This window comes from Calypte anna, chromosome 24 (genome assembly GCF_003957555.1).
Source record: "Calypte anna isolate BGI_N300 chromosome 24, bCalAnn1_v1.p, whole genome shotgun sequence".
Lineage (NCBI taxonomy): Eukaryota > Metazoa > Chordata > Aves > Apodiformes > Trochilidae > Calypte > Calypte anna.
Genome location: NC_044269.1, coordinates 2,842,941 through 2,854,536, shown reverse-complemented (window position 1 = coordinate 2,854,536; position 11,596 = coordinate 2,842,941). Strand labels below are relative to the sequence as shown.

The 11,596-nt window shown below is 48.5% G+C and overlaps 2 protein-coding genes across 4 annotated transcripts; one reads left to right on the top strand and one right to left on the bottom strand.

Moving 5' to 3' along the window:
- Positions 1-299: 299 nt before the first annotated feature.
- Positions 300-6,674, bottom strand: ACAD8 (acyl-CoA dehydrogenase family member 8). The gene is given in 14 exon segments (XM_008491116.2): positions 300-1,034; positions 1,362-1,464; positions 2,412-2,564; positions 2,815-2,912; positions 3,008-3,143; positions 3,553-3,690; positions 3,934-4,010; positions 4,245-4,354; positions 5,052-5,098; positions 5,101-5,130; positions 5,132-5,191; positions 5,193-5,225; positions 5,632-5,732; positions 6,520-6,674. Coding segments are annotated over 14 exon segments (1,212 nt in total). The 5' UTR covers positions 6,593-6,674; the 3' UTR covers positions 300-981.
- On the top strand, positions 1,444-11,185 carry THYN1 (thymocyte nuclear protein 1). 3 transcript variants are annotated; one of them, XM_008491108.2, is made up of 9 exons: positions 6,337-6,442; positions 6,829-6,920; positions 7,439-7,522; positions 8,469-8,698; positions 8,829-8,897; positions 9,203-9,295; positions 9,956-10,051; positions 10,695-10,845; positions 10,953-11,185. In XM_008491108.2, exons 3-9 carry the CDS (start codon positions 7,480-7,482, stop codon positions 10,997-10,999), a joined length of 729 nt encoding a protein of 242 aa, XP_008489330.1. In that variant the 5' UTR covers positions 6,337-6,442; positions 6,829-6,920; positions 7,439-7,479; the 3' UTR covers positions 11,000-11,185. The 3 variants fall into 3 exon arrangements, with proteins under 3 accessions (XP_030320716.1, XP_008489330.1, XP_030320715.1); XM_030464856.1 differs by lacking the exons at positions 6,337-6,442; positions 6,829-6,920 and adding an exon at positions 1,444-1,533; XM_030464855.1 differs by lacking the exons at positions 6,337-6,442; positions 6,829-6,920 and adding an exon at positions 7,118-7,344.
- Positions 11,186-11,596: the final 411 nt, after the last annotated feature.

Genomic DNA, 11,596 nt, shown 5'->3' with positions numbered 1-11,596 from the left:
GAAAGGGAAAGGGAAAGGGAAAGAAAGAGGGAAGGGAAGGGAAGGGAAGGGAAGGGAAGGAAGGAAGGGAAGGGAAGGAAGGGAAGGGAAGGGAAGGGAAGGGAAGGGAAGGAAGGGAGGGAAGGGAAGGGAAGGGAAGGGAGGAAGGGAAGGGAAGGGAAGGGAAGGGAAGGGAAGGGAAGGGAAGGGAAGGGGAAGGAGAAGGGGAAGAGGAAGGGAAGGGGAAAGGGAAAGAAAGAGGGAAGGGAAGGGAAGGGAAAGGTGGAAAAGAGAAAAGAAAAGAAAAGAAAAGAAAAGAAAAGAAAAGAAAAGAAAAGAAAAGAAAAGAAAAGAAAAGAAAAGAGAAAAGGAGAAAGAAAAGAAAAAGAACTGTAATATCCTGCTGTTTTTTCTGACCCTGCATGGGACCCAGCAGTTGCAAGGCAAGGGAATGAGATGTTCCAGCACCAGAAAGAGCCCCAGCCCTCCAGTGCTGGTGAGGGCTGCAGTGCCTGTGCCTGGCATGTCCTCAGCACCAGGTCTGCCAGCAGAACAAGGAGATCCCTCCAAGCCAAGATCTCCCTGCTAAGACTGAGAATCCTCTGGGGTGAAGCTGCACCCCTGCCCGCAGCTCCTGTTTCAGCCCTGACTCAGCAGAGCTGCTCTTCTGAGGAGGAGGGGTGGCAGGCAGCCCTGGGGACCAAGAATTGGGGACAGAGGGTGGTTATTGACAGCTGTCATGTTGGATTTTCTGGCTGCACCATAAATAACTGGCCTGGCAACAGCAGCTCTGCCAGGCACAGAGTGGTGCTGCTGCTGTGGCAGCATGTGGGTGGCATCCAGCTGTCAATATAAGGCAAAAAAAAAAAAAAAAAAAAAGAATTTCCAGTGGGTTATCCCCCCTCTCCACACCTGGGGAGAGAGTTGGTGAAGAGGGGAAGGAAACAGAGCAAGCTGTTCACAGATGAAGGAGTTTTTAAGGCTGGAGATTAGCTCCTGGCTTCAGTTCTGGAGCAGGTTCCTGGCCACAATCATCCTCATCACTTCGTTGGTACCTGCAGCAGGACAAGGGTGTAAAAGTAAAAGTTACCAGATGGTCCAATTCTGCCAGAAATAAAAGCAACAAGGTTTCTTCCCTGATCTGCAATCTGCAGCACAGGAAAGCTCTTCCCACCAGCTGAGTTGGCATTTAGGAGCTGTTGGGCCAAAACACAACTGCAAAGTGCCAGCACATTGCTTGGGAAAGGCTTCAAAGTGGCTTTGAAGTGACAGATGCTGGTGCTTCTTTTTATTTGGGCACTGAGAGGCCCTCAGAGGGGTCCAGACATTGAGTAGAACTGGATATATGGATATAGGGCTGTATTGGTAAGAGAATCTTTTACCTTCCAGGATCTGGTGGACTCTGATGTCTCGTACAAACTGCTGCACAGCATAATCCTTCAGGTAGCCATAGCCCCCGTGCATCTGCCAGAGCCTGGTACAGATCTAAGAAGAAAACATCACTGGGGAAGTGGACTCGTGTGGTCTTGAGGACAAGTCAGGGACAGAAACCAGGTAAGAGCCCAGGAACCTGGGCTTTTTTGTTTGTTTGTTTGTTTGTTTGTTTTTCTGATCCTCTAATCTCATCTCTCAACAAAGTCTGGTGTGACAGCAAGGTTCCCATCTGGTCTGGTCTGGTGTGACACCCCAGTCCCCACCAGTGCTGCTGTTAGTGCCATCACGTTGCCCAAGTGTTGTTTCACATTAATTCACATTTATGTGAACACGAGTGCATGGCAATACCCAGGGAATGCTTTACTCCACCGAGGCAGTTTTTGCTGCATTTTTAGGGTGCTACTGATAGAAAAAGCAAAACGTCAGATCCCCATCTAGTGGTCAGTCAGGCGAGGGATCTGCTCGGGGCTCTGGTTTCTATAGAGACTCCTGGTATCACTGTCCATTGCAGAGATTAAACATAAGAAATAGCAAATATGCAGAATGCAGAGAAAGTACTGTAGCTCCTAAGTGACACTGATCTAGCAAGTGTCACGGTGCAGATTTCCTTCTCCTTTCTCTTCTTTCCTTCTTGGTTTCCCTTTTCAGGGAAATTTTGTGGTCCCATTTTATTTCTTAATGATCTGGGAAACATCACTTGCTACCTGTAGCATACATATTATCCCTTGAAAAGAAAAATGCTTTCCTTCCTGTCCTGTGTCCCTTCTTGGTCTCCTAGAAAGTCACAGAGAAAGCACAAGAGGCCAGGAGGCAACACCTGCAGCCTCCAAGGGTGCAGAATTCTGTCCCAGAAAACATTCTGGACCCGAAATGAGGCTTGCGGCTCAACAAACACGTTTGGGTCTGGGTTGCTACAGTGTCTGAGTCCTTTCTGACATCCTAAGCACCAAGAGGGTTCTCCAGTTCTTGCAGAGCCAACAGAGGTTTGTGTAACATACCAGAAAGCACTCATCAGTTGCAAAGAGCTTGGCCATGGAGCAGAGCACAGCCGCGTCCTCCTGTCCCTCCTGCAGCGCCCGTGCCGCGTGCCGAACCATCAGCCTTGCTGCCACCAGCCGTGTTGCCATCTCTGCCAGCCTGAACTGCAGGTACTGCCAGCAAGACAGCACCCAGGGGGAAAGTTAGCTCGGCAGTTTTGGAAGATTCTGGCTCCTAAACCACATCCCCAGGACTTCCAGGTGTCAGGCTTGACACGCGCTTTCTGACGTGGGAAAAGCACGTTCGTTCCTGACTTCTCCAAGGAAGACCCCCTGAAGTGAGTGATGGGATCCTCTGGCTGTTTATTCATCCAGGATCAGAAAAAGCCCAGCTCTGGGAGTGCAGAGCTGATGGAAAGGTTACCTGATTGTTTGCTAGAGGTTCTCCAAACTGTTTCCTGACAGTGAGATGATCCCGAGCCAGAAGAACAGAGGCATGAGCAGCTCCTAATGAACAGGAAGCTGGTGGAAGAAGCCAAGGACACAGCATGAATATGAAGCTGACAGAAATGGGCAGCAAGATGATCTTGCCCTCCTCCCCTGCCACCTTTTCTTACCAATGTTTATCCTGCCTCCGTTCAGTCCCTTCATGGCAATGCTGAAGCCTTGCCCTTCAGCTCCCAGCCTGTTCCCAACAGGAACAATGCAGTCCTCAAAGATCACAGCCCGAGTTGGTTGGGAATTCCAGCCCACCTGGGAAAAAACACAGCATCTTCCAGACATCCTGGAAGCAGCAGTACACCTCCAGATCCTAGCAGAGAACTGCCCAGCTTGCTCTCAACCCCTCAGCCTCCTTGCCAGGCTGCTGCAGTGTGGTGTGGTTTGGCCTCAGTGTGCCAAGTTGGACATTGGAATGCATGTGTTTGAGACCCAACAAACCCTGATGTTCCTGGCACTAAAATCCTTCATTTACCAAAGATATTGGGCAAACTCCACCAAAGTTGGACTTGGCTTGGAAAAAACATGCCAAGCTGGGACTCTGGTCCCATCCAAGAAGAGATCCCTCATGCTGTGCACAGACGAGCTTGTCTCTTTTGCACAGACGAGCTTGTCTCTGTCCTGCACTCTTCTCAAGCATGCAGGAGGAAACCAAGCCTCTTACCTTCCTTTCTTTCTTGCCAAAGCTGAGCCCTGGTGTCCCCTTCTCCACCACCAGGCAGGAGATGCCCTTGGGGCCTGGGCCTCCTGTGCGACACATGACCACGTACACGTCGGTGTCACCTCCCCCACTGATGAAGGCCTGCAGAAGGGCACAAAATGACAGGGGTGGCTTTCAAATGGTGACCCTGAGCCTGCAGCACCACCTGGGGTACCAAGATGGAGGGGCAAAGACCCCATAGCCAGGAGATATTTAGGGATCCAACTGTACTAATCTCTGGTGGATGCAGAGCGTGTCCTGCTTTGGGAGAACAGAGAGAGATGAGGAGACAGTAGGAAATAGAAAAGACCCAGGGCCCCAGCTTTAGGCAGAGCAAAGAGGTACCTTGGAGCCATTCAGGACATAGGTGTCCCCTTTCCTCTGAGCTGCAGTCAGCAGGGAAGCAGCATCACTTCCACTTCCTATTGGAGAGGAAAGGAAGCAGGCAGTGAAGCAGCAGGAACCTGCAAACCCTCATGAGGTTTGTACCATGAGCATCTCAGCAGTCATCATCTGCCCCTTCTCAACTCCCAGGTGACTGCCCAAATGGATGTGAAAAGAAACTTTTCACCTCCAGCTCTATGCAACGTTCATGTCCAGGTAAATCATGTTAGGAATGAGGGAAGGGAGAAGATTTCTTGGTCGAGGGTGCTCACCTGGCTCAGTCAGGCAGTAAGAAGCAAATTTTTCCATGCTACAGAGAGATGGGCAGAACTTGTGCCTCTGTTCCTCATTGCCAAAGGTGTCGATCATCCAAACACACATGCTGGAGCAGGAGAGAAGGAGAAGCATTGCAGTGTGTGAGCAGAGCCCTGGGAGGAAGATGGGGTTTCCAAGAACATCCCTGGCTGAACAGAAGAACGAAGCTACGTGGGGTTCAGTCAAAAACACCGAGGTCTGGAAGCATACTGCTCCACTTCAAAACAGAACAAAATTCCATGCCACAGAAGCCAGGAGGAAAGAGATCACCTTCCATCCACCACAGACCTTGTGGAACAGCAGATTCCTTGGCATTCCCCTCAACACTAAGCCCTGGCACCTGGAAGGAGGCTTCATCACTCCAACATTTTGTGCTAAGTGTGCTCATCATTGAACATGTCTGTACAAGCAGGATAGGGCCTCTATCAGCCTCTGGGTTCTGTCACAGAATGACAAAGCACAGCAGCTTTTTCCAGCAGGTTACTATCTATAGAGTTTAATTGGAGGGAACAAAATCCAGAACTTGATCCCATCTTGCATGCCACAAAGCTAAAATTACTTCTTGGTGGTATCTCAGCTTCTGTAGCCTATTTGTTTACTGCTGCCAAGGGATCCTCTCAGCCATGTGTCTCCTAGGGGTCCCGACTGTCAATAGTAAGCAGCATCAAGCCAGCTGGATTTAGAGCCCATAATAAATAAAAAAAAAAAAAAAAAAAGGTTTCCAGCCAGGCTGACAGCACCCACCACTGAGCAGAGACACTCACTTGTGGATGCTCATGTAAGCAGTGGTGCTGGTACATCCTGTTGATAAAAGCCTTCAAAGATTACAGAGGTATCAAGTCGGTGACAATCCAGAGCCACCAACATCTGGTTTGACATAGATCCCACCAAATCCCAGCTGGGCTGGCCTTCCTCATGGTTTCCACAGGGAATATTTCCTGTTGGGACAGGCAGAGGACATTGCAGTAAATCTTCATGCTCCTTTCAAGCTCAATATTCAATCTCTTTTGGTACACTGGGCTACCAAGTCTGATCCCAAACTTCTACAGAGTTTTAAGTTGACTGGGTGGGGTTAAAAAAGAGGCAGCTACCTACACAGATACATCCCATTCTTCAGGAGCAAATTCAGCTTTCAGATGATTGAATAGCCTGGCTAGAAAAGCTTCAAGGTATTTCTGATGCCTTCCCCACCCCAGCTACCACAGCAGCTTCAAGGAAAAGCTCTACAGATGGCATTACAGCTCCAAGGAGCTACTCCAGGAGCCCCTCCAAGGAGACTCACAGGACTGTAATATCCTAAGGGAGGAAAAAGTGAGCAGTGCAACCTTCCTGAGGCTGTCACACCTTTTCATCCCACTCAGCCATGTGTGGAGCCATCTCCTGGGCAGCAAAATCAAGGGCAACTTTCTGGAATTCCTTCTGTTCCTCACTCAGGCCTGCAGATGCTGGAAAAAGCAGAAAGAGAAGAGAATGCAGGTAAATCAAGGCTGCCACCTCTTCCACAACCTGCTCAGTTTCAAAGTATCCCTTAACTCACACAAACAATTCAGGGGCTCTGCTGCAGGTGTTCCTTGGGACCACCATGAATGGTGCTACTTAGGCTTTGGGAGAGAGGGGGATTTCTTAGGACAGAACAAACCTGAGGTCCCAGCCATCTCTGTCTACTCCACATTAACCTGGACAGGGGCAGCACAGACAACAGTCTGTGGGGTCTGTGCTGCAGGAATACAAAGCCACAGTCCTGGGGCTTCAAAGAAGTGGCACTTGGAAAGAAGGAATGAATAAAGCAGCCCTTTGGGAACCACATCTGAAGTTTGGTTACATCCTGCAGTTAGAAACTCCTCCTTCGTTTGCAGGTAGAGCCAAGGTTGTTTTGTTAGTTCCTCCTGCAGCAAGGACTGCAGCTGTTCAGATCCTGAACGCAGTGACATTCCAACACCAAAGCCACCTGGGAAGCGTTTAGGAATCCTGGAGGAGAAGCCCAGGTGCTACCCACAGACCACAACTCAGCCATCAGAAGACTTCACCACCACGGGGGGGAACCCAGACCCACGGACGGGGACACTCAACCCCCTGGAGCCTTGGGCAGAGCAGTTCCGAGACACCCTTGGCTTCACAGCCTCCCTCCCACCACGGAAGGGATTCTTCGGGTCAGGTGGGCACTATCCTACCCATCCGGGCAGGGCCAGGACCCCCGGTACCGGGCCTCCCCCCCCTGTCCCGGAGCCTTACGGTCGATGCAGGAGGCGATGCCGCGGCGCAGGAGGAGGCGGGCGGCGAGCCGGGGGGCTGCGGGCCAGCCCATAGCGGTTCGGCCCGGACCTGCTCGGCCCAGCCCGGTATGGCTCGGCCCGGCTCAGCGGGACCAGGGCAGGCTGGGAGCTGTAGTCCTGCCCCCGGAGCCTCCAGCTCTCGCGGTGGCAGAAGGGAAGGAGGGAAGGAAGCCCATACACACAGACACACAGAGAGAGAGAGAGAGGCCGGGACTTCAGAGATTTATTTTTTTATTTTTTATTATTACTATTTTGCATAACGGTTCAGCCGCTTCCGACTCGGGTTTCCTCCTCCTTGCGCCGAGGTTCGTGGAGCATCCTTCTCTCCTTCTCTTCTCCGAGGAGACGCTGCCGGAGCCGGTGAGGGGGGAGCCTGGGCTGGGTGGGAAAAGCTTGGCAGAGAAGGTGGAAAAGTTGATGCCAGCCGCTCGGAGACAAATAACTTCCCCGAGGCTGCTGGCAGGAGGGGGTAGGGGCTGGACCAGCCAGCTCGCTGCCTTTCCCGAAGGGAGATCCATCATCTGGGAGCAACAGGCAGAGCCAGGCACCCTGGACCGGGGGCTGGAGGCAAACTCCCAAAACCCCAGCAGAGGGGGGGTTACACACACGCTTACACCACGCTTCAGGACTTTTCTTCCCCAGGGTGGAGCAGAACAGCCCTTGCCTTCTGCTGGTGTCCATCAGCACGCCCAGGGTGGGGTCCACAAGCAGTGCCAGCGTTTGCACTGATCAAGGAAATGGCTGAGCTCAAGGAACAAGAAATTTGATTTTCTGGCCACTCACTGTATGGTTTTTGCTGTTCTCTGTCTCAGAGAGCTCAAAGTTTTTTTCAGCTTCCTCCAATAAGCAATAACTCTTTTCTTCTTCTCCTCCTGCAGGTGCTTCCCAGGGAAGAGAAGATAATTCTAAGAGACCAGAGATGCCTTGGCCAAGCAGGAAGAGAGACAAGGGAGCAGTTGCAGGTCTGTGCTGACATCCTGACTAACCTGGGCATCTCTCACTTCAGGTTCCAAGCTATAGTGAAAGCACAGTCATCTTAACTGCCTTTCAGAGCCACATGTCTTGCAGACAGCATTTCCTCTATAAAAATAAGCTGAGCAGCCATGTGTGACTGAGATGAGTCTGCTCATTAGGGACAATGATGTATCTTCAGCACCTGGTGGTTAAATGTAACTCATGCCCTTTCATGAGGAGCTTTTGGATCCTATGTGTTGGAGATGGTCAAAGTATACCCAGTTGCATTTGGGACAACATTATGTGTTTAAGGTGTGAGATGAAAAAGCTGCACAGTTGGCTTCATGCCACTTGTGTTTAACTTGACTCCAGCAAATAACTACCTTCTTACCCTTTAATCTCTTCTTAAATGTTTTTTTGCTATCTGGGTCCTGGAAAAACAGAGATATAGACCCCTTGTGAATAGATAACATAGTGGAGAATTAATCTGAGGTTTCCAGCTACTGTAGTAATTAAACTAGCTTGCTTTACTGCTGAATTCTGCTATTCACCAAACTCATCTAAATCAACCTGATTGCCTTTGATATCTCAGGAATTAATTAAAAAAAAAATAGCTGCACTTCATGTGGGTAACATGGGTTATCCTGGCTTTTGATGATTGGTTATGACTATTAAACTACACTTATGCACACAGTATAAAAATTATATATCCTCATTTTAGATGCAAACTAGAAATACTGAGAAACACTGGTGCATAATGCTACTGCCTTACTCAGAGCATCTGGAGTGCACCAAACTTGTGCTGTAGTAAAATACCAGTGTCTGGTAACAGCTTGGACAGCTAAAAGTGTTTCAGCATCATTCCTTGTTGGAAATAAAATGTGTTTTATCTGAATGCTTGCTGTTGTAATTACGATTATGATGATGATGATGATGATGATTATTTCTTTCAAGATAAAAAAGAGCCTGATGCTAAAATTGCCAAAACTGAGGAGGAGGCTTCAGATGAAGAGGAAGAAGAGAAATCCACAAAGCCTCCAGCTGGGGGTTCAAAGTCAGGATGGAAGAACTGGAAGAAGACCAAAGAATCTGACTCTGGTGGGGAGGAAAGCAAGATAACATATTGCCATTGGCTTCTGAAATCAGAACCAGAGAGCAGGCTTGAGAAGGGAGTGGATGTGAAAGTAAGCACTGAGACCCATCCTTACTCAGCAGAGTACAGAAGTAGTTTCACTTCTAACCAGAGCATGTTTAGGCACAAGGTAAACACTGTAAAGAACTGAACTTAACCTGTATTTTCCTTCCATTTGACAGTTCAGCATTGATGATTTGAAAGCTCAGCCCAATCAGACAACCTATTGGGATGGAGTAAGGAACTACCAGGTAAAGGGCACTATATATGATCCCCCACCTCTGTGTGCTTTTCCCCAGTCCTTGTTTGCTTGCAGCTAACTTCAGTCTCCTGCTATCTTGAAACAAACGTAGCTGAGCTGTTGAATTCCCACACACTTTCTATCCAACAGGATCTCGCTCTTTACCCTTGTTTTCACTTCATTGCAGCACAAAACATCCATACAACTGTAGGAAACCTTATCTGAGTAGCTCTGTTGTTTATTCTTGTTCCTTGCTGCTTATAATGAAACTCTTGATACCAAGAGTTCAGACTCAATCTTGTTTACACCTGACAGGCAAGGAATTTCCTGAGAGCCATGAAACTTGGGCAGCAAGCCTTCTTCTACCACAGCAACTGCAAAGAGCCTGGAATTGTTGGCATTGTCAAGGTGAGTGCCTGTTTTTTGTTCTGTATTTCAGGGGCAGGAGAGGGGAAAGGAATACCTGATGGGTTATCAAACAGCTCAGTGGCCTTACCATTGTCTCAGTACCAAAAGAATGCCAAATTTCTCCAGTCATAGCTGCAAGGGAGCCTAGAGCATCAGTTCCAGCAGGGCTGAGTCAGGCACCTTTCCCCAGAGGAATGGAACCAAACTGCTGGTTTCCTGGTGACATTTCTGAGCACTCCCAGCCAAGTGTTGCTCCACACTGATTAAAATATGAATCACTAAATTCTAGTCAGCTGAGCCTGCAAGGCAGCAGTATAAAACCTAGAGCACAGGAAAACTTTCTCTTCAAGAGATGAACTCATCACAAAGACTGGCATCATCTACCCCATTTTCCTCTGCTGTGTGTGCTTCTTCCACATTGCTCCCTGAAGAGGTGGTGATGCTTCTGTGACAGCCAGACTGTTCTGCAGTGCCCAAGAAATGAAAAGGGAATCCATCTCACCACTGGAATGGAGTTCAGGGAAAGCAAGCCTCATTTTTGCACCAGGATTATTCCTTATGTCTAGTCACAGCTTGCTTAAGGGCATTTCATACCTGTTGCCAACGATGGGTTTTAACTGATGGGAACTTGTCTCCCATTCTTCTCCCCTTCTGCTTCAGATTGTAAAGGAGGCTTACCCTGATCACACACAGTTTGATCAGAAGGATCCTCACTATGATTCCTCCAGCAGAAAAGAGAACCCCAAATGGTCCATGGTAATGTAGTAAACTAAGTACAACTGTTTCAAGCTCTGTGTGTGAGCCTAGTGAAGGCAGAAACCTCTGCATCCTGTTGCACATCTACTTAAGCTTCTGCCCTGGCTTAGCTTTCCCTCTCTCAAGAGAGAGGTTTTCTCTGCCTTTTCCCCTATCTCTTTCAGAAGGCTGCCACAATATATCTCCTTAAATCTTCAGATCTTACTTAGGTGCAGAACTGACCTCCATGCATGTAGAATTCTGAGTTGGGAAGAGAACAAACATCTTTTAGTGCCACTGTCAGCCTACAGCAAAGCAAGCTGTAGTTTTGAGGCATGCTGCACTATCAAGAAATGAGTGTTTGCAGGCTGGCTACATGCCACATCTTAATTTTGCATTGCCTGTGCCAACATGACTGCATGTTGCTAGTGCACAGTGCAGAGATTCCTGTAAATGAATCACCTGCCAGAAATACCTGCAAGTTCTTTTAGCCTTGAGCAAGGGAAAGCTTTCATACCATCCTAAGGTAGGACTCATCAGTCATTTGCTTCAGTTTAAAATCTTTGTGTGTGTGTGTCCCCAAAAAAAAAAAAAAGATCTCATGCGACATCTGGAGGCTCTACCCTGCTCCAACCATTCTCCTTTGCTGCCCATCACTTCCCAGGTGGATGTGCAGTTTGTGCGGATGACAAAACGTTTCATCCCCCTTTCTGAAATCAAGACTCACCACCTGGCACACAAAACAGATGGGGGCCCCCTAAAGAACATGATGCTTTTCACAAGGCAACGTCTTTCCATCCAACCACTGACAAAAGGTAAGAACACCTTCTTTGGACTTTTGGTGCCATTCCCTCTGAGAGGCAGCCCTCACCCAGAGAACCTGGAAATTCCTCTTATGGCTTCTTGTTCCTTTTCAACGCAGAGGAATTTGATTTTGTCTTGAGTCTGGAAGAGGAAAAGCCACATTAAGAAACTGACAGCAGCACAGCTTCTACCCAGCCTGCTGATGCCTCTTCCTAATCCAGCATAATTCCCCAGTTCACTTGCCCAATCACAGCAACAAGAACATGCCTGCACATGACTTGCAGCTCCACGTCCCTTATCCTGAGACACTGTTATTTTTGCTTGTTTTTAAATAAAGCTGTTTACAATCAATTGCAGCTACTCAGTTTTTAATAGTGGGAAGATCTGCAGTTTACCTCATGAGGGATGAGACCAGAACATCTTCCTTGAGGATGCTTATTACAGGATCCAGTGCAGCTCCATGTACTGTAGAGGGACATTTTTCTGCAGAAAGGCATCACTGAGCTTCTCCCTAGAACAGTTTTGATGTACATACACATCCAGCCTGACTGCTGCAAAGCAGATGCCACTTAACATCCTTCAGGTACAAAACTTCCCATATTACTTGAGCACTGACATCAGGGAAACAGAAGAAAAGCAAGCTAGCTTCCTAATTTTTAAGCTATGTGGGTCCTCCACCAGCACAGTTTCTAAGGAGTGACACAGATTAAAGGAAGACCAAGAAGATAACAAAGGACAAACTCCTCGAGCATGTTTGGAGAG

Coding starts and splice junctions, on each gene's coding strand:
- THYN1 (XM_030464856.1), top strand. CDS start 7,480: ATGCCTTGGCCAAGCAGGAAGAGAGACAAGGGAGCAGTTGCAG. Junction 8,699..8,828: donor AGAAGGGAGTGGATGTGAAA/GTAAGCACTGAG, acceptor TCCATTTGACAG/TTCAGCATTGATGATTTGAA. Junction 10,846..10,952: donor CATCCAACCACTGACAAAAG/GTAAGAACACCT, acceptor TTTTCAACGCAG/AGGAATTTGATTTTGTCTTG.